Below are 21282 nucleotides of genomic sequence, written 5' to 3'. Positions count from 1 at the left end.
CACTTCATCCCTTATTACATGTTCTTTTTCCTATTTTATTCAATTCTTTTACTTTCTACTGATCTTAGATGTGACATGTTGAGTTTAATTTAAGGGAAAAAAGGTTATAATTTACATTTATTTATTTTTAAATATGGTAATAAGATTTTATTCTTTAAAATATTCTTATCATTTCAATGTTGAAGATATGATAATAATTAATACGGAGTAAATTTTTTCTTTGTACATAAAGTGTACATGTATGAGTTAAAATTATTAACTGATTGAGCCACTCATAATTTACCTCTTTCAACATTTTTGAACAAGAGTTTCAAAATTTTAAAATTAGTATATCGTAACTTAGAAACATAGTGTTACAAAAAAAAAAAAAAAAAAAACCTACATGGTACATGCCAAACAAAGTTGTGGGGGGACCCACAGATGTTGAAAATAGAAAATGATGAATTGTTGGTGAGTAGGCAGTAAGCTAAGCCAGCAAGAGCCACGCGGTTCCGTTTTTCTCTATTTCACCTCAAACCACCGCCGAACCGTAGCCCCACTTCTTATTTAGTTATTTTCACTTTTTTTTTTTCCTCTTTTGTCTTTTCCAAGTACTATGATTTGATTGTCGGTGGTATACTGGTATGTCACAATTAACGCTACCAAATTAGTATTAACAATATACGTAGTATTTATTATTTAGTAAAAGAGTTCATTTTCAATTTCATCCATCAATTTTTCTTTTTCTCTTTTAAGAAAAAAAAAAAACTGTAATATATACTCCTCCATAATACGTCAATTATCAATGTTAATTCTAAATTATTAGTGTTGTAAATCTTGTATCTCAATTTTCAAAACGTTATATATATATATTGTCCCTCCTCCTTTGTTTATATGTTCTGTTTTAACTCGTGATTTTCAGTAATGGAGTTGTTTTAGCTTTCCAAAACAATCTAATAATGCTTCATTAAAGTATATGATTTATTTTATAACAAAAATTAATATTTGTTTTTAAAAATTTTAAATCTCTTTGATAACGTTTAAGATCACAAAGCTCTCAAAATCAAAAACAAACAAAAAACAAAATCTTGCTGTTAAGGAAAAAACAGCCGTTTGCACTTTAATGCACACGCCACACCCAACGCGGTTTCGTTTTCATTACACGCTCACTATTCTCTCTCTTCTCTCTCTCTCTGTATATATATACAGCGAGGATATAGTTGTTGGATACTCGCACTCACGTTCTTTGATTACTTTCATCTTTTGCAACCGCATTCATATATCTGGAGAATTATTCTTCCTACCTGGTGTCAACAATGGCTGATCGGGTACACGCTAATAACGACTCGCCGTCATCGGAGAACTCTGGCCAAGTAGCAGAGCGGAATGCGCAGCAGCCGGGAAAACCGCAACTGCCAGCTTCTGCAAAGCCGGTTCCGCCGCCGGGGACTTACGTCATCCAGGTCCCGAAGGACCAGATATACCGCTACCCTCCGCCGGAGAACTCCCGCCGCTTGAAGTCCTTCAGCCGCCGCAAGAGTCGCCGCGGGTGCTGCTGCAGGTGCTTCTGCTACACTCTGTGTCTCCTCGTGGTCCTCATTGTCGCCCTCGCCGTCGCCGCCGGCGTTCTCTACCTTGTTTTCCGCCCTGAATCGCCGAATTACACCGTGACCGACGTCGCAATCAAGGGGCTGAACCTGACGTCACGCTCCGCGGTTTCGCCCGAGTTTGACGTCATCGTCCAAGCGGAGAATCCTAACGACAAGATCGGGGTTTATTACCGGAAAGGAAGCTCCGTTAGGGTTTCTTATTCCGGCATTGAACTCAGTCACGGTGAATTGCCGGTGTTTTTTCAGCCGTCAAATAACGTGACGGATTTCCACACGGCGCTGAAGGGATCCGGCGTGTTGCTGGGTAACACCGTTAGATCGTCACTGGTTCGTCAGCAGAGACAACGGAAAGTAACGTTTAAGTTGGACGTAGAAGCGCCGGTCAAAATTAAGGTCGGGGCAGTGAAGACGTGGGAAATCACTGTCAAGGTTAAATGTGACGTCACCGTGGATGCTTTGAATGAGAAATCCAACGTCGTTTCAAAGGATTGTAATTACAGTGTGAAATTGTGGTAGAAAATTTGTGTTCTATTAAATTCATTCTTTTTTATGATTTTAGAATTTTGAACACCACATACTTTATAATGAGAAAAATGATATTTGGACTATACTATGTTTAATTGTTGTAAAAATTGACCTCCAACTAGGTGTTAGGCTGAAGCAATTTCAATCTTAGGCGACTTTTAGTTAGATGGTTGATTAGGCGCCGAGTTTGGAGCCTAACTAGACCGAGTTGGTGCCAAACTCTGCGAAGTGGTATTTTTTACTTGTTCGGTTCCTCCTCTTTTATATTCCTCCAACGATGTACTCAATTAACCATCTAACATATATAGTTGATTAGTTTGTGGGATTATAATAGTCTAACAACTCACAGTCCTGATTAGAAAAAGTAGTGACGATATACTCGAATTACTCGAATGTCTAGGAGGCGCCAACTAAGCACTCTAGGCACTAAGCGTCTCCCGACTAACGCCTTCTGCAACATTGCTATGTTGGAAGCATCAACAGGAGATATTCTACGATATCAAATATTAGACGCAATAAAAACTTGCACGCAATCAAAAGAACAAGTGTAGGACATAAGGTCCCAATGTAAATAGTGATTTTATGCAACATTTTTTGCATCTATGACTACACAGGACTCAGCCTAATATAAACCAAAAAATTTATTCATCACCAGAGTTTTTTCTCTATGTTGAAACCCCTCAATGGACAGTTCAATAATATCTTAAGTATTTGTATTGTATTGTATTGTATGGTAAGATAACAATGAGGAAGACAAAACGGCGCCATCACCGGGTTTGATGCGTGGCAGTAGGGAGAGATTGAACTGCAGCTAGAGGGTTCACTTGGTAGGAGAATGCAAGTTCCCAAAGGTCAGACAAAGCCTTCTTCACAGATGAAGCTTGTTTTCTAATAATGCTGTAATAACACCGCAGAAAAAAGAAATGATGGTTATATAATCAGTATACCATTACTCGAAATTTATACAAATAGTCAGGAACAAGTAAATAGACTTCTCTCTGGAAGCAGAAACCGGAAAATCATACTATCAAAATCTGTAATTGTTTCAAATTGACATCTAGGAATGTTGCCTTTTTCAACTAAATGTGCAATTTCGAAAACAGGCCTCTTAGCTTTGGACCGTCACCTTTAATTATATCATGCATATATGTATATGTATGAAGTTCAATTGCTCGCATTAACAGTACGCAAAACATATATAAGTGGAAACACATACCATGATACCAGCAATAGATACTACTCCATATAGCATAAAAGCACATGTATCACATCTCTCTAATTCGTGTTTGACTAGAAGACAGTGAGTTATTGACAGACACAGCAAACACACTCCCAGCCCTATCAAATCTATATGAAATTATGCAGATATCCAGGACTCATATCTCACAATTCCACAAATATATAAATGATTTCTTCGAGACTTCAACCTAGATCTTAGAACTAAGGTCTGAATAGTTTCATCAATGGCTATGTTCAATTTGCACCAAATACATATACAGATAAATGATATAATGAATCGACATATGTAATATGTTCCACTTCAAAGTGGCAATGATGCATAAAATAAAATTAAGACCAAAATAACTAATCTTCACAAACACACACATCGGCAGTCAGATTAGTAAAAGTAGCATGTCTTACCTCCGTAAATTTGACTTCCTCCTCACGATATAAAATAAGAGAAGAGCTAGACAGCAAAGGAAAATATTTCCATTTGATACAACGAACCTAGTGTTTCCAAACTTCAAAGTTATGGTGCGGAACCACCAAAACGGAACTCTGTTTTTGTACATTTCCTTAAGTGCTTGCTTTGTATTATTCTCTGAACTGAAATTGTGTGCAGAACCACTGAATGTTTCTTCTTCCTTTATGGAAGCAGATTTAGTCCCATATTCATCCATTTGCAATAGTGATGCAGTGGCAGGTTCCAATGAACTGCTGAGCTTTGAAGTGTTCATGGAGTGTAATTGCCTCAGCAAATGCTGAAAAAGAACCATATGAAGGTTGGGAAGTTGTCAGTAAACTGAAAAAAGTCTAGTGAAAGATGCTATACAGTAAAATAAAATTACAAAATCCTAAATTCAGTGGTGAGAGAACTACACATATAGACATTTCGTTCAGCAGTTACAAACTAACCAAGTCAATGAAAGCCATAGATTGAGTATACACAAGACCTCTTTAAACATAAAAGAAGCGTTATGCTTGAGGAATTTGTCAGCATATGAAATTCAAGGAGCTCAAGTTGAAAGTTACAATGCAAGAGTTTTTTTTTTTTTGGGTGACAAGGAAAACCCTCAACCATTAGCGATAGTGTGCACTGGGTAAACCCCGCTCTTGTGTAATAGCCCGCAAAACACACAAGAGGAGTAAATCGCACCAGGGAGACCCTGTGCGACAGGCTCAACCAAGAAGGTGTTGGCAAGAATTGAACTCATGACTTTTAGGTATGAGAATCATGTTCCACCCACTTGGCCACTCCTTTTGAGTCCAAGGCTAAGTGGCGGATCAGAAATGCTTTCTCTTAGTCATTATCATTAGTACATAAATATAGTCAATCAATTCCCAAACCAATACGTTATTACGAAAACACTATGTTTCCATTAAATTGATTAAATTATAAGCCTTGAATCAAAAAGAAAATAATAAACTGGATAACAGAAGGAGCTTGCAACACTACTTTACGAGAAAGGCAAATCCTCCCTTATTACTTAAGCCAGACCATTTCTGATATCATAAATTTTTGTTATTGTTTATTGAAATAAAATGGACTGATCAACCAAAAACTTGAAAGGATTCATAAATGTGCAATATTTTAAAAAATAAAAATAAAAATAAAACCCTAAAAAGCTGAGTATTAGACTGCAGGACATGACAATGGGTAATATTCAATAGTGGCACTCTGGAATATGAATAAATAAAAATAAAAAGAAGCAAGATAGTTTAAACTCTCAAAAGTTGTTTTGATATATAGGGGAAATGGACATAATGAAAGAAAGAATACAGGCAGAGAAACAGGAAAGGATACCATGCAACACATAGCACCGTTTATCACACAATTTACTAAAAATTAACGAATTAAAACCCTGATTTAGAATGAAAGATTGCACTTTTGTGCAATTTAAGATCCTGCAGTATAAATATTTGGATATGGTCATTTGATCAATATTGTAGAAGAATGACATTACTCCATATAAGATAGGAAATCAACATGGAATGGTTACTTAAGTGCAACAAAATGCAAAGCAGCTACAGAAGCTCATACATGTTACAGAATATAAAATAATATTCCGTCCTTTAGAAAAGTGGAATAGTATGCTTGCTCATTTAGAGTCAAGCATGTTAGAGAACTATTTCTGTGTGATAGACCATCACATCAATAAATCTTCACAAAATAAACATAGATATGATAATTGGCTAAAAATCTCAAATTTTTTGGTTCCAAATTTAAAATAAGAATATCAACAGATCTGAGTTTAAGAGGGAAAAAATACTAGAAAGCGAGGTGAAAAAGCAATTATAGTCCAACAAGCCGAGACTTGGTAAACTTTATTCTGCAATATGCCAATATCACAGAAAATGCCAGCCAACTCCCCCAACTCCAACATCCAAACTCCCAAAAGAAGGGCAACAACAGAATAAGAGAGGAAAAAAAAATCATTAACCTGCCGCTTCTCCTCAGGTAAACTGGCTTTCTCAACCCATGAAACAGCAAGATCTACATTTCTCATAATCCTTCCAAGAAAAGTTATCACATAGAGCTCAACAATTTCCAGATATTTGTCAACTCCGAGCACAAACTGCTTACTGAATCCTTCAACATAAGTTACATCATTTCCAACACTAAAAGAACTGTAATAATTTCCGTCCATGTATTTCCACTTGCTAAGGAATTCCTCAAGAATTTCTTGAAAATCAGAAGAAATGCCGCCAGGTATCTGAAGACATGCCCTGGCAAAGAAGGTTCTAAGTTACGTCTACAACACCCAAAAAAGCTTTTACAAGTAAATGCGTATATCCAATAACTATACAAATGAAAGCTACATTTCTTATTTTCAAATGCATTACTAAAACTAAAGCCAAGTAATTTGGATATATTCACATGAGAGGCTAAGTTTGACCCAAAATTGTTCAACAAATAGATAAAGAATGTACTTCATGTTTTAAGGAAATTCCACATTTCTATAAGCCATTATTCACAAGCAAATACTTTGATTATAAAATTAAAACTCAAACACTAACAAACCAAAACAATGAAGACACAGTCTAAGCAGAATGGGGAGGGTGATATTAGTGATTCTTTCATAAACACTAGGTTAAACTTGAACATGAATTTGTCCTATAAAGAAGTTACCCAGTAAGGAAAACTTGCACAGGGATGGCAGTGACTGATCCAAACAATAGCTTAAGTTCCTTCAGTATTTCCAATGTCCTGCAAACAAAAATCTCATATTCAAATTCACTAAAACCTAAAGCCACACATAATACATTGCACTTTTATCCCCACAAAAATAACAAGATAAAGGTGGTGTTAGGTAAATAGTTGTTAGTTGTGTTAGCTGATTGGGTTAGTGGGTTTGATTAGTTGATAGCATTAGCTGATTGTAGAAAAATGTTTGGTAAATTAGTTGTTAGCTGATAGTTGATTACATGCAAAATAACTTCTCAAAAAGTTGATCGAAAAAGCTACTTTGACCAGTTTTTTTAATTTTAGCATTTTGGAGCAATAAGTTGTTACAAAAATTTAATTAATCAAACACTCATATTGATTGTTTAACCAAGTCAAACAGCTAGTAGTGTCAAAATTGGCTGATAAGCTAACTATGTTACAAGGCTCAAAATGGCACATGAATTCACAATTGCCAAAAAAAAAGCCAATACTTCAACTCATTTTCAGCTAACTCCACTGACAGAAGAAAACCAGAACCATACAACCCTCTGAATAATCAGAAAGGGGGGGTTGGGATTGGAGGTACCTTCCAAGTTGGTTCAAGGACTGAACATAGACCATTCCAGCTGACTCCAACATATCATCCAATTCATCACCGCCCTCAACAATTTCATAATAGGGCTTATTACTGTTAGAATTAATCTCACACAAGCGCTTCAAAACAGAGTGAGACAAAGAGGCTGCTTCCTCGTACATACAGCACACAAGGTAACTGCAATTTTTTAATAAAGAATTATTAGAAATCTATGAAGAGAGAGAGAGAGAGGTGTGAGATGTGCAAGATGTTTTACCTTTCGGAGCGTTCAATATTTTCCCAAGATGGAGGGATTGCAGCGTTGGATGTGGAGGGAATTTCTTCCATTGCTTAGCTAAAACAAATACAAGAAACCGATTGATTACAGATAGATAGATAGGGAGGGGATTCAATCAGAGTGAAGCGGAAGAACAGCGGTCAGAGTCTCAGAGACAATAGAAAGAAGAAGAAACATACGTCACTGTGGATGGGTATTGGGTAATGGCTACTTGGATTTGCCCTCTGATGTTGGAACGTGTTCTACGTTTTTTATCAGTTAAGGCAAAAGCACTTCCTTTTTTCCTTTATTTCCTTTTTTTATACGGCAGTTTGTTTTCCATTGGACACCGCTTGTTGCAACAATCTTTTTTTTTTTTTTTTTTTTTTTTTTTTTGGGGAAAATCGTCAAATAAGCCCTCAAATTATTGCTCAAAAGTCAATTAGATCTTTCAACTTTTTTAAGAAGCAATTACACCTAAATACAGATAAATGACCTGTTATCCTAGGTCATGACAAATCCGACGACATTTCGATAGATATTCAGGCAAAAAAGTGACCGGCGAACGGACGCCTGTCCCACAGAGATCCCTCCCGTAGAAGGCAACCCAGATTTGGGTTGCCTTCTCCGGTTGAGAAGGCTACCACTATGGTGGCCTTCTCGCCGGAGAAGGGCAACCTAAATCTGGGTTGCCTTCTCCGGCTGAGAAGGCAACCCATATTTGGGTTGCCCTTCTTCGGGAGGGGTCTTCATGATCGGCGACCGTTCGCCAGTCGTCGGTTACTTTTTTTTTGTCTAAAAATTTATCGGAGTGTCGCCGGATTTGTAATGACCTAGGATAGCAGGTCATTTACCTGTATTTGGACTTGATTGCATCAAAATACATTGTTCATGGGTGTAACGCTTCTTAAAAAAGTTGGAGGGCCTAATTGACTTTTGAGTAATAGTTTGAGGGCCTATTTGATCATTTTTCCAAAAAAAAAAAGGTAAAATAAGTTGAACTTAGTAATTGTAAAAGTATATTAGTTTCACATATATTCCAATTTATAACTGGAATGTCATTACACTACATAATAGTTGACAAATATATTAGTTTTCTATGTAATCTTAAACATAATTTTTTTTTTGTATTTTAAAAATTAATATTAATATAAATTAAAATAAACTTAAATTTGAAATAATTAAGATAAAATTTTACATTTTCTAATTATATACATGACTATGTAGTTTTTTTACATTTAATCCTACTGAACAATTTTCCGACCAATTATCGCCGAAATGTTAAGGCTAAATATCATCTGGTATAATTAAAAAGGTATCAGACCATTTTTCTTACGTTACAAAAAATACATAATCAAACATCTAATTTAAAAATGTTTGCAGTCTAAGGATCAAATGTTATTCAAATACAATAGTCAAATGACCAAAAAACAAAATTTTCTCAATAATAAATTTATATTGATAGAAAGAATAATGATGTTTAAAAATTTAAAATTTCAATCCGTTTGCAGTAAAATATTTAGATGACGATGTTCTAGAACAGTGATTTTAAGAATGAGCAATATTACCACATTGAGTCAGAAAGATGAATACAACTGTTTCAAAATTCATTCAGGCATCCAGCAATGTCATTTTAACGTTCAACGCAACCAAAACTGTCTAAGAAACAACAATGTAGATTCTCATCTCATCATCTACAATGGAGCTCTTCTTCTGTGACCCATTAATAAATTAAAAATAAGTAAAATAACACTGTTTTCCGGTGAAATTCAAAATAACCACTGCAACCAACCATCAGACATCTATTGCTATCTACTGGTCGTTGGCCATGCTCTTAATAATATCCGAATCACCTGCGGGCACAAAAAAAGAGTGAAACTATCAGCAATAGGAAAACGTAATTCAAGTACAAGTTACCTCGAGCAAGTAACTAATGGGCTAATAGCAATGCCTACCCGGGTCAATAATGCTGAGGCAGCACACTCTGAAATATTTACCACATGCAGTCCCCAAATCCACGTTGTCTGAAACGGAAACAAATATTTAAGTATGCAGAGAGCGGGAGGAGATAACTATCCCTCTGCCCCAAGGGCCAGCCATTAAAACAGACACAGCACGAACGATGACTATATACATTGAAATTCATGTGCTTATCATTGCCTAAATGTAGAATGTACAACTGAGTGGTCCTAATTTTGACCCATGTTTGGTAGAGCTTATAACTTATTTTAGGCTAAAAATAAGTTATAACTTTGTTTGGTAAAACAACTTAATAATGGCTTATTTTGAAAGGCTACCCTGGGTAGAGTTTCAAAATAAGCAATAACTACTAGTTTTTACGCTTTGATAGCTCATACGCTATGTATGCCAATAAGAGCCTCTATAACCATTACTAAATGAAGATAGAATACAGAGCTTGGAGTATGAAACATTGGAAACACAATAACATAAACCTAAAAATAAACTAATGGGGTTTGGTATAATTCCCCAATATAGTCAGTTAGAATCAGGCTTATAAAAATGGCAAGCCATAAAAGCAAAGAAACAGTTAAAAAAAAACAATCAAATATACAATAAACATAAACTAAATATCAATGCTCATTTACTGGAAAACGAATTATAGGAACATGTAAAATGAAGATATTAGGAGGCCAAAACTGCACTCACTTCCATTGTAGTGGTGAACTCCAACCTTTGCCAACATAGCATAGTACTCTATCTCAGACTTCCTGAGGGGAGGGCAGTTGTTGGAAATGATAATCAATTTCCCTAAGAAAGAAAGTGAAACAAAAACAAAATAATTAGATCAGCCACTCATTCAAAGTAATTACATTGATTCTACACATCCATTGTATAATCAAAATGACCCCAACTCCACTAAATCCTTTCAGGTACACTGTAAGATGAAAGAAGTACAATTCTCATTCAAAATAGCATAAACGGTTTTTAGTGATCATTAAAAAACATAAATCTTCTGTCCATCAGGCAATGTATCATGTACGTTTTCCCAAATTAGTAACCCTAATAAATCAACATCCAACTCATATTCTTCCTTCAAATCTCAGCTACACATCACTGCTAAAATATGCCACTAAGGTTGAATTGCTGGTAAAATCTAAATTCTAAACATAATATCTCCATAGCTCCACTGAAAACTAAGCTATTCTAAGCTTCCAAATTGGCACACAAACAAATTAAATATCACTATTGCCCATTTCTACATCCAATCTCACAGTCAACCCGAGGCAACTATGCTTCAAATTCATAGCTTCTGCTCAACTATTTTTCTCTCATCGTCAACCAAACAATCAATCTCTCAAATTACATGAATGGAGGAAACAATATTCATTATAAAAATAAAAATAAAAAATCGAATACCTTTGGAACTTCTGAGGGACTTGAGAACGGTCTTGTATCCCAGTGTGTACTTGCCGCTCTTCATGACCAGAGCTAGCCTATTGTTAATACTCTCATGAGTCTTCTTCTGCAAATCATTAGAGGAAACACCACAACTGGCATGAGCTACGTTTCGAAGATGTACACACATCGAAGGAGATATCAATGCACGTATATACATTATTTCGTGTGAGAAACAGAAATGTACTTACGGTCTTCTTGGCTGCAACCATGGTTAACGACGACCTGATTCGAAGCTGTAATAGCAGGAGGAGGAAAACGTCGACGACGGCAGCAAGGCAACCATAACACAAAGCGCGGCTTCTGTTATATATCGTCACGAGATGGAATAGGGTTGTTTAGGGCATTGGGCCTGCGGTTGGTGGTTCGGACCATGTAGGCATTTTGGGCCGTATTGGATTATCGGGCTTTAATAAGACGGATAATAATCCCAACATAATTATGTAAGTAAATGTACGTGAAATTTTTTTTATTTTTTTATTTTTATGAAATGTATGGTACATTTAGTGCATCTAAATCCAATAACCGATAATTCACATGAAATAATCGGTCATTAAGATTCCAGCGACCATTCCAATGATAATTCCAACGATAAAAACATTACGGCGAATCTTTGAATTTTTTTTAAAAATAATAAATCTGGCTATCGTGACCACACGGTAGTCTTCTCCAATTGAGAAGACGGCTAAACGATGATGATTAGACTGCCGGTTGCCTTCCCCACCAAAAAAAAACAAAGAATGTTACTGGCAATTAATTTTTTTTCGACTGTAAATAGCGGTCAACGGTCATAATTTTACTGATAACGTATTGGTTACTGGTACATCAGACTTAATTGACAAGTTTAAGTGTTTAATTGCACTTTTTAAAAAAAATAATAAAAAATTCAGGAGTCTAATTGCACTTTTCAGTAAAGTTTAAGGGCTTATTTGATTGTTTACTTTTTTTTTAATGTTTTCAAAATAAGAGGGGGTGAAAGTAAAATTTTATTGTTTATACGGGCCATTTCGAGTATGTTCAAACAATTAGAGGCAAAGTAAATATAGGTAGTACCCTTCAAAAAAAATTATAGGAAGTATTTTATTTATTTATTTATTTTTTGGGTAAGGCCATGAGCTATCCCAGTTGTTATATAGTCGACCTTGGCTTATAGTGTTAGGTGGATCATGATCGTCAAATGAAAGTGTAGTAAAATTAAAATGATATTAAAGTGTTGTTATAATGAAAATAGAGTGCATGGAAAATGAAACTAAAAAACAGAGCTCATTCAACAACGTATATTGTCAAATGAAATTGTAGTATAATTAAAATGATACTTTAGTTTTGTTATAATGGAACTAGTGTGTACGAAAAATGAAACTAAAATTCAAAGTCATACAATAATATATGATTGTCAAATGAACCTAAACGTGTAATTAAAATAGTACTTTAATATTATTATAATTAAACTAGTGTGTATGAAAATTGAAACTACAAAATAGAGCTCATGCAATAATGTATATTGTCAAATGAAACTGTAGTTGAATTAAAATGACACTTTGATATTATTATAACAAAACTAGTGTATATGGAAAATGAAACAAAAACAAAGCAATATTGTCAAATGAAACTGAAATGTAATTAAAATGATACTTACTTCATGGACCATAGTCAAATTTGTCGCGGTATTCTGATCCTGCCCTAATTATAGGAGCCACCTTTAAGCCCATATCATACTAAGGCTAACCTCCATTGGCATCATGCCGGTTTAATTAAAAGACAAAATATAAAAACCTGCAATCTCCACGCCTCCATCAGCACAAAAACAGACTCCACAAACAAATCCATCACCGAAAAATCTCTACCCTCCACCGGTCCATAACCGGAAAATCTCCACCCTCCACCGGAGACTTCCTCATCATTGATTTCCGATGCGGAAACCAGAGATCTGGTTTTCGACTGTGGACGGAAACTAGTAATGAAATAGAAAGATGTTTGTGTTTTTTTCAAAAATTTTTATTTTTATCCTTCAGTATTTTTTATTTTTATTTTTTATTTGTGAAATCAATTTATCTTATTTGTGTAGAAATGGAGGTGGTTGTTTTGGGTTCATGTGCTTATTTGTTTAGACTGAATTACTCTATTTTTTCTGAATTGCAAGTCAAAAAGAAAACAACAGAGCAAAATTTTAGGGAAGAGAACAATTAGAGCATAAAATAAATAAAATAAGAACTTATCAAATAATATAAAAAGTAAAAAATGATGGAAGAAATAAAAATAATTGAATCATACAATTCTGGTCGTTTTCCTATTCATTTTCTGAAAAATCAACTAAACATCATGGTTGCAAAAATCGCGCCTAGGCACCGGCCGCCGTTGCAAGGAAGGCCGGAATCAGCCTCCTCCGCGGCCGCTTAGACCGCCTAGCCCACTGAACCGGCGTTGAATTTAATTTAATATTTATTATTATTATTATTATTATTATTATTATTTATTTATTTATTTATTTATTTATTTTTTTACGTTGTAAAGTGGGAAAAGTTCGGGAAGGCATAACTTTTTACTCGGTTGTCTGTTTTGGACAATTTTTTTTCAAATCGCGTATTTTTTCGAGATCTATCAACCGCAAATAGCCAAAGGTGATTTGGTTCACTAATTTCTCAAAAAAATGCTTATTTTGCTCTAAATTTTAATTTTTTATGTATTTAGATGGTTTAAACAATCTTTTTAACATTTTTACAACCACTTAAGTAAATAGTTTGTAAGAAATAACTGTGGAAATCTTATGTTTTATTACTAAATTTTAAAATTTTTAATTTTTAATTAAAAAAAAAATCAGCGCCCTCTTGGCGCCTAACGTTTTTTGCAACATTGCCAAACATACAAAGATAGTTTTTCGTTGTGCAGCCAATCACCGTAAAGAAAAATATTTTCTAAAAAGTAACTCATTTTCCAAGAAAATATTTTTCAGAAGTCATTTTCATGCTTTTCAAACGGACTATAAGAGTGCACCGTCCAACTAGTTAAATTATAAGAAGTATTTGTTCATACTTGTGTGTCCTCAAAACCCCAAATATTATTCAAGTCGCGCCATCCTGCAGTTGCACTTCCCATTTTAATTTTAGCATAGATACAGATAGATTGATACTGAGCTAGGGTTTATCTTCTCCAAATCTCGGCATAGCAATTGATGGCTGAGGTAATGGACGTCCCCGTCGACGGCCTGGATCGCCGTCCTGAACAAAGTAACGACAATCCCGACAAGTCCGCCGACGATGTCGAGCCTTCTCCACCACCACCACCACCTCCTCCTCAGTCACGGCGAGGCCGGGACCGGGACTCTAGGGAGCGGAGGGATGACCGAGACTTTGATAGACGAGGTGGCCGGGGGGACTACTCCGATCGCAACCGGTCCCCACCACCCCCGCCCCTTCGGGAGCGTGACCACAAGCGGAACCGCCTCAGCTCCAGCCCTCCTCTCCCTCCCTACCGTGATCGCCGACGCTCGCCGCCACATCCGCCATACAAGCGCTCTCGGAGGGATGAGTATGATGGCCGCCGTGGAAGTCCTAGAGGTGGCTATGGACCTGGTGAACGGAGGTCTGTACTGTTCTATGTTTCTCTCTATATTTGTCTAATATATGCTATGAACTACCAAGACGAACTGGCGAACCAGATACACCAAGAGAAATGGAAGTAGAAAGCAGAACTAAGGAGTGAACTCTAGAGAGAAGGTCGGTAGAATTAGGTAGTCATGAATTATGTCAGTTGGTCTGCTCTTTATTGCTAGCACTTCTTAGATAGTTGCATCAGGAGCAGCTACACTTATATTATACCCAGCTAAACTAAGAAAGAAGATGGATAAAGAAGCAGGACCTGCATAACTGATTTCTTTGGAAGCTAAAATACTTTACATTTCCTCGTGCCCTTCCTGAATCTAGGCAACAAATTTAATCTCCAACATAGCAGACTGAAGGATGCTCTTCCCCTTACATACTGAGTAACTTATATAACAATGTCTTTATTTGGATTAAATGCCCTTCACAGCCAGCAAACTGCAACTTCTTACAGGATTGGTATTTGCTTTCTCACTTCTAACTAGCTTTTCAGATGATGTTTCATGAAGCTGCCTGACCTCTTAGTGGCAGTGTGTATAGCGTCTGTACCATTAGAACAGCCTGTAGGGTGATGTGTTATCTCAGATTAAGACAATTATTGAAGTGTGCAAAAAGGAGATTAGTTTTGACAGAACATTGTTCTTATTCACTTCTAATTCTATTGTCTTCCAGAAAATTTATTCTGTACTTTTGTCTGTGGCCATTGAGGATACCTTGCCTGTTCTTCCGGTCTCCAAGTGCATGGCTGGGATAATCCAATTTTTGTCACAATGTCACATTTCATGTTTTGCTCTTCACTTGGTACGTGCAGCCTTGCAGTCAACCATCCATGCTTTAATACATGTATGTAACTTGTTGATTTTCCAGATTTGGTGGTGGGTATGACTATCCAATTGGTCATGAGAGAGACATGGGGGGGAGGCCTGGATATCCAGATGAGAGGCCTCATGGTCGATACATTGGGCGTTCATCTGGTGGGTTCCAAGGTAGTTTTATTATACAATTCATATTGCACCTCATGGACTTGTGTTTTATTTAGGATTTCCCAAAATGATGTTTACAACTTTGGAATGGAAAATGTTTCCACTTTTAATTGCTACATTACACAATATTCCAAGGGGTTCACTTCTGCTCAAAAGTTCAAATGGGAGGAGTATTTTACTTTTCATTATATATTTGTTTGTGTTCAAGTTACTAGGAAATATACTACAAAAACATATCCAATAAAATCTGTTCTTAGATTTACATAATTCATTCATTATCAATTTATCATATAAGGAGCAGCATTGATTGATTGATTTATTGTAGTGATTCCCTTGCATACCCCAAGATAATTTATCCTCATGTTAAAACACAGATCCCAACATTGTTTAAAAAAATGTTATGAATTTGTTTATTATGGGTGAATTATGCAAAAAATAATGGGCCCTGTCTTTGCTCTGCTGTTTCTTCCAATTCTGATGTCTGTAGTATTTATTTGAATATATATATTTTTTCTTTTTATGTTCTCAATGCTATGCGTGGAGGCATGCTAAACTCTTTTCCCTTTTACAAACTTGTATTATAGTATAATTTAATTTAATTTTTAGTTTAGCTTCTACTTTCATATTGTCTTTTTGATTAGTGATGATATGGATCAGCATTGTGAACATACTAAATTTAAATGGTGATGGCATTATTATCTTGCTTTCAATTTAGCTTGACCTTTGTGTCTTTTTGTTCTAGACTGGGATTCTAGTCGAAGTGGATTTGGTGATACTTTTGTAACACGAGGCTCTCAAAGGTATCAAAATTATTTTTGTTTTTATTTGTTTATGTGCAAGACCAATGAATCTTAGAACATTTTTCCCTGATTTATCATTCTTTGATCATTTCACTTCTTTGAATAGCATATTGCCCTAGGAAAACACATCTACATTTGTTTAACCTATTTAGTGTATTTCAAGGAAAAAGCCCCTTCCTGTATGCATTACAAATGCTAGTTTTTACAGTATTATTTATCCTCAGATGTGCATATACTTTCTTCTTTCAAGTGTGCAAAATGCTTATTTATTAGCTGACTTAGTTTCTTTTGAATTATTCTGGGTTACAGGTAGTTACTGGGTTCTTTCAGCTAAATTCTGTTTGTGCTGGTGAGCTTTGACTTGGGGGTTTAATTATTTACTATAGACGACCACTTCTCCATGTCTCTTTAGAGGAAGATCATTAAAATTTAGGTGGTATGCCTCTGACAATTACAGAAAATGTAATCAGGGAAGTTTGTTACTAGATGATTATAAATTCTTGCAATCTTGCCTGTTCTTTAAAGAATAACACATTTGAACTGTTATGGTTTTTTTTTTTTTTTTATTTTTTTTTTATTTTTTTTTTATTTTATAATTTTATCCATGTGTTGTATCATTTTGCAGAGAAGGATTGAAGTCCTATAAGCAGTTCATTCAGGAGCTTGAAGATGATATCTTGCCAGCTGAAGCTGAGCGAAGGTAAGAATGGGAGTGTTGTGTTTTTGTAGATGTTCTGATTCATCTTTACTGGATTTCCCTTACCTAAAACAATGGCACAATCATATTCTGTTTATAATGCAGGTATCAAGAGTATAAGTCTGGATATATAGAGGCCCAGAAAAGAGCATATTTTGATGCACACAAAGATGAAGAATGGTATTTTTCAAATTCAACTTATCATTTCCTCCCTGTCTGTTCTTGCTGCTTTTCATGATGGTTTGCCTGCACAGGTTAAAAGACAAATATCACCCTACAAATTTAGTCTCTGTTATAGAAAGGTGAGCTCTATTTTGTTTTTGTTGTTAATGGAAATTGATTCAAAGCATAAGCCTTTTGTATGTGTCTGGCTGCTTTATTAGTAGCTTGTTTTACAAAATTGTTTTTGTTTTGTTGTGTCCCTATCTTCCTCTTTGTGGTCTTTTTAGGAGAAATGAGCGTGCACGGAAAATGGCAAAAGATTTCCTCCTTGATCTTCAAAGTGGAACATTAGATTTGTAAGATATGTTTTCTTGTCTTCAACGAAATCTGTAGTATGATGCCTACTAAGGACTCTGTTTGTTACTGAACATTAAAGTTAATTTTCTGTATGCAAAATAGAGGTCCTGGTGTTACCCCTACTCCCTCAAACAACACAGGACAGTCTAGTGAGCCCAATTCTGATGATGAAGCAGATGCTGGTGACAAAAGAAGACGGCATGATAGGGGGCCATCCAAAGATGCGAGGTTACTTTCAGATGCTCCAAAGGCTCACCCAGTCAGTTCTGAGCCAAGACGAATTTGCATTGATGTTGAACAGTCTCAGACACTTGTGGCAAAGCTTGATTCAGAAAAGGGAATCGAAGAAAACATATTATCTCGGTCTGATAATGATAGAGGGAGCAGGGACAAGTCTAATAGCAGTTCCTCTGGCCCAGTTGTTGTTATAGTAAGGGGATTAACTTCAGTTAAAGGTCTTGAGGGAGCTGAGCTTTTGGAAACTCTTCTAACCTATCTCTGGCGCATTCATGGAGTGGATTATTATGGTATGATTGAAACAAATGAAGCCAAGGGCCTCAGACATATGAGATTTGATGGCAAGAATACTGAGACAAGTAGTAATGGGGCTGATTGGGAAAGAAAACTAGATTCACGTTGGGAAGAGAGGCTGAAAGGACAAGATCCTCTGGAGGTCATGACTGCTAAGGAGAAAATTGATACCGCTGCAGTTGAAGCTTTAGAACCTTATGTCCGCAAAATTAGGGATGAGAAGTATGGGTGGAAGTATGGTTGTGGAGCCAAGGGTTGTACAAAACTCTTTCATGCCGCTGAGTTTGTTCATAAACACTTAAAGTTGAAGCACCCAGAATTGGTGTTGGAGCTGACTTCTAAAGTGCGCGAGGATTTATACTTCCAGAATTACATGAGGTAAGTGCAATTTGTGTAAACACTGTCTTGATTTTCTCATAAATTTCATCATGATGCTTACTGTGTCACAATTATGTCAGTGACGAAAGTGCACCTGGTGGGACGCCTGTTATGCTGTCATCTCTGCCGGTACGCTTGTATTACAGCTTTTAGGCTGTTTGCCCCTTGATTATGCTTTTATGTTTTGGGCATCGCACTAACCTTTTAATATAGGCTGCATGTGTGGTGTGTAGGAGATGACATTTTTAGGCACTGCATTTAAATGTGTTTAACATGGTGTTTTGGGCACTGCATTGATAGACACTTGTGTTCCCTGCTTTCTTTCTCCCCTCCTTACCTACTACAAAATTGTAGATTGTAGAATATACCTATTAAAAAAATGTGGAGTATTGGAGATAAGACAGTGCCCCACCTCATATAATTCCTCCATATTTATGTTTCTGTGCACCCCTTTAGTGCCTTTGATAAAATAATTCTTTATTATGCTAAAGATAGTGATGCTGTTTATTGGTGATGAGTTAGTATATTCAGTAAATCAAGCTAGGAGGAAGAGTAACTATCACAGTAATAATGCATAGAGAGGGGGGGGGGGGGGGGGGGTGCACTGAAACAGGAATCATCTCTTTCCTTTGTTTTTCATTATTCCTCATTATGGTGTATCTATTGAAGTGTCTGAATGATGCAGAAAGAGAAGTTGCAGAGGCGCAGGCCTAGTCTAGAGAGCCGACTGAAGGATGATAGAGGCAACAGAAGAGAACGCAATGGCCGTGTAAATGGAGTTGAAAGATTTGATAGGCCTGAGAACCCGCTGTCATCGGATATCCAGTCCAACGATGATGGGGGAAGAAACCCTGATGAGCAAATGTTTGATTCATTTGGCGGACATGGGATTCCAGTTGCTGCTTTCCCTTCAGATATAACTCCTCCCCCTGTGTTGATGCCTGTTCCTGGGGCTGGGTAATTTAGATTTTTCTTGGGTAGTCTTGGATAATTTGACTCCTTTGATATTTGGACGCTATAACTTATTTCTTTTTATGCCTTTATAGTCCATTGGGTCCTTTTGTTCCTGCACCTCCTGAAGTTGCAATGCAGATGTTACGAGAGCAAGGTGGCCCTGCTCCATTTGAAGGTGGGAGAAATGGGAGGCAAGGCCCACAAATAGGTGGACAAGCCCCCATCATTGCTTTACCTCCTTCACTTCGGCAGGATCCTAGGCGCATACGAAGGTAACCTTCACTTGTGTCTTTTTGTATGCATTTTTATGTTGATTGCATTTATAGGCAATTTAAGTTTGAAATACTATTTCCTGGTCATACTGCATAGGCAAGATTTACTTATAATTGCATCAATGCAAAAACTAAGTTGAATGCACAGAGTAACATGATTTCATGACTAGAATTTGTTATCATTTCAACTAAGGTCTACGAATTGAACACTGCTTATTCATGTTGTGTTTTCCACAATCATCTTAATAAATTGGTATAGAAGAGTTGTTGTTGGGGCCTGGAATTTAAAGGGTTTTTCTTATGATTGTAATGCTATGGTTGCCGCCAAAATGCTTCATCTGGCATTGTATTATTAATAAAGTTTCTTCAGTTTTGGCTTGAAGTAATCTAATGTTTATTTGCTTAGCTGAACACTTGGGAAAATTTTCATTTCTCGTGATTGTATTGTTATCAGCTATCTGCTATTTGAGCATAGAAATATGGTCCAATTATTCTATTTTTCCAGTTTGTTGGATTCACTTTTAAAACAAAAAGTTTTTATTGGTGGCAGTAAAAACTGTGAAATGGAGGAGCTAAGCACTCTATTCTGTGATTCCTAACATAGACTATACCTGTAGTTATTTTTTATTATTTCTTGGTGTTGATGCGATGCAGTAGGGGCATTAACCTGTAGTTTGATAATTTTTACAGCTACCAAGATCTTGACGCACCTGAGGATGAAGTCACTGTGATAGATTATCGGAGTTTGTAGAGTCATACACATGCAAATACACACCCTTATCTCTTCTTATTCCATTCTAGCCCTGTGAAAGGAAAGGTTTTCACATCAGTAGCATTTCTCTTGCAAACTTTTTATGTTCTCTACTAATACTTTACCCGGCGGCAAGTAGGGTTTTTTTCTTCTTCCAGTTTTGTAGTTCCCAACGTTCTTTGTATTCTCTTCCTGCCATTGCGAAGTCGATTCGTATATTGAGATGAGATTTTAAATGTGCAGTCCACCATATTTGAATTAAATGTGATGAATTGCAGATTTAATTCTGACGAATTTATACGTAACTATGTTGGAGTGATGAAATTTCTTCTAACATTCAATGGATGATGCATAAGCAGTGTTGCAAAATTTCAGTCGTTATATTGTGCACCGCGGTGCATAATCGATTATGCACCGCGCGTCAAAACGGCACTGTTTCTGCAGTTATAACGGAGTGACATTACAATGTGTCTAAACCGATACTGTTTCACGTATTATTTTTATATAATCAAATGAAACTGCAGTTATATCAAAATGATACTGTAGTTGTAGTGAAATGAAACTATAGTATATATAAAATGAAACTGAATAGCATTTCACATATTTGAGTGTGTACAATGAAGCTGTAATTATATTGAAATGATCATGTAATTGTGTTTTAATGAAATTATAGTGTATATAAAATAAAATTAAATAACATTTTCAAATATTTGAGTGTATAAATATTGAATGAAACTGTAGTTATATTGAAATGAAACTGTAGTTGTGATGAACTGAAACTGCAGTGTATACAAAATGAAACTGAAGAATATAGAGTTATTTTTTACGAAAATTTTATTTCTTTTCATTAAACAAAATAATGTCGTTTTGATGCGTGGTGCATGATCGGGGTGCACAATAATCTGCGGCAAAATTTGGCATAGGCCCGCTAGTGCTCCTAGGTCGTAGCTCCCAGTCACACCAATTGCCTCTTTTAGACTATCATTATCAGTATTTTTAGTCCCAAGATTATCTTCAAGTCCAACAACTGCC

The 21282-nt window shown here is 36.1% G+C and overlaps 4 protein-coding genes across 6 annotated transcripts; 2 read left to right on the top strand and 2 right to left on the bottom strand.

The window, feature by feature from the left end:
* The first annotated feature begins 1186 nt into the window (after window positions 1-1186).
* On the top strand, window positions 1187-2197 carry LOC109193134 (NDR1/HIN1-Like protein 3-like). Its single transcript, XM_019343962.1, has one exon. The coding sequence runs from the start codon at window positions 1296-1298 to the stop codon at window positions 2103-2105; it is 810 nt and encodes a 269-aa protein (XP_019199507.1). The 5' UTR covers window positions 1187-1295; the 3' UTR covers window positions 2106-2197.
* Window positions 2198-2620: 423 nt separating this feature from the next.
* On the bottom strand, window positions 2621-7656 carry LOC109193133. Of its 2 annotated transcripts, none has more exons than XM_019343960.1 (7): window positions 7553-7656; window positions 7353-7430; window positions 7088-7273; window positions 6466-6543; window positions 5777-6062; window positions 3756-4096; window positions 2621-3011 (listed from the first exon to the last, which is right to left on the bottom strand). In XM_019343960.1, the coding sequence occupies exons 2-7, from the start codon at window positions 7421-7423 to the stop codon at window positions 2882-2884; spliced, it is 1092 nt and encodes a 363-aa protein (XP_019199505.1). In that variant the 5' UTR covers window positions 7424-7430; window positions 7553-7656; the 3' UTR covers window positions 2621-2881. The 2 variants fall into 2 exon arrangements, with proteins under 2 accessions (XP_019199505.1, XP_019199506.1); XM_019343961.1 differs by having other exon boundaries at window positions 2621-3002.
* A 1282-nt stretch (window positions 7657-8938) lies between these two features.
* On the bottom strand, window positions 8939-11074 carry LOC109192772 (60S ribosomal protein L30-like). Its single transcript, XM_019343473.1, has 5 exons — window positions 10961-11074; window positions 10731-10836; window positions 10020-10121; window positions 9308-9376; window positions 8939-9205 (listed from the first exon to the last, which is right to left on the bottom strand). Exons 1-5 carry the CDS (start codon window positions 10979-10981, stop codon window positions 9165-9167), a joined length of 339 nt encoding a protein of 112 aa, XP_019199018.1. The 5' UTR covers window positions 10982-11074; the 3' UTR covers window positions 8939-9164.
* A 2728-nt stretch (window positions 11075-13802) lies between these two features.
* LOC109193120 (serrate RNA effector molecule-like) lies at window positions 13803-20548 on the top strand. Of its 2 annotated transcripts, none has more exons than XM_019343943.1 (12): window positions 13803-14348; window positions 15233-15339; window positions 16091-16148; window positions 16774-16848; window positions 16951-17025; window positions 17100-17147; window positions 17295-17363; window positions 17467-18273; window positions 18354-18402; window positions 18959-19230; window positions 19320-19499; window positions 20190-20548. In XM_019343943.1, the coding sequence occupies exons 1-12, from the start codon at window positions 13939-13941 to the stop codon at window positions 20248-20250; spliced, it is 2211 nt and encodes a 736-aa protein (XP_019199488.1). In that variant the 5' UTR covers window positions 13803-13938; the 3' UTR covers window positions 20251-20548. The 2 variants fall into 2 exon arrangements, with proteins under 2 accessions (XP_019199488.1, XP_019199487.1); XM_019343942.1 differs by having other exon boundaries at window positions 15233-15351.
* Window positions 20549-21282: the final 734 nt, after the last annotated feature.

Source organism: Ipomoea nil, unplaced genomic scaffold, assembly GCF_001879475.1.
Source record: "Ipomoea nil cultivar Tokyo-kokei standard unplaced genomic scaffold, Asagao_1.1 scaffold1834, whole genome shotgun sequence".
Classification (NCBI taxonomy): Eukaryota; Viridiplantae; Streptophyta; class Magnoliopsida; order Solanales; family Convolvulaceae; genus Ipomoea; species Ipomoea nil.
Note: the sequence above shows the minus strand (reverse complement) of the source record. Positions and strands in the feature narration are given on the sequence as shown.

Excerpts from the sequence above, each read along its gene's own strand:
- LOC109193134 (XM_019343962.1), top strand. The coding sequence starts at position 1,296 with ATGGCTGATCGGGTACACGCTAATAACGACTCGCCGTCATCGGAGAAC.
- LOC109193133 (XM_019343960.1), bottom strand. The coding sequence starts at position 7,423 with ATGGAAGAAATTCCCTCCACATCCAACGCTGCAATCCCTCCATCTTGG. Across the intron at positions 7,274-7,352 it reads AATATTGAACGCTCCGAAAG|TTACCTTGTGTGCTGTATGT; the intron begins GTAAAACATCTT and ends AAAAAATTGCAG. Across the intron at positions 3,012-3,755 it reads AGGAAGTCAAATTTACGGAG|CATTATTAGAAAACAAGCTT; the intron begins GTAAGACATGCT and ends GTGTTATTACAG.
- LOC109192772 (XM_019343473.1), bottom strand. The coding sequence starts at position 10,981 with ATGGTTGCAGCCAAGAAGACC. Across the intron at positions 10,837-10,960 it reads TGGTTGCAGCCAAGAAGACC|AAGAAGACTCATGAGAGTAT; the intron begins GTAAGTACATTT and ends AATGATTTGCAG. Across the intron at positions 9,206-9,307 it reads CCTCAGCATTATTGACCCGG|GTGATTCGGATATTATTAAG; the intron begins GTAGGCATTGCT and ends TTGTGCCCGCAG.
- LOC109193120 (XM_019343942.1), top strand. The coding sequence starts at position 13,939 with ATGGCTGAGGTAATGGACGTCCCCGTCGACGGCCTGGATCGCCGTCCT. Across the intron at positions 15,352-16,090 it reads TTCATCTGGTGGGTTCCAAG|ACTGGGATTCTAGTCGAAGT; the intron begins GTAGTTTTATTA and ends TTTTTGTTCTAG. Across the intron at positions 17,026-17,099 it reads GCACACAAAGATGAAGAATG|GTTAAAAGACAAATATCACC; the intron begins GTATTTTTCAAA and ends TTGCCTGCACAG.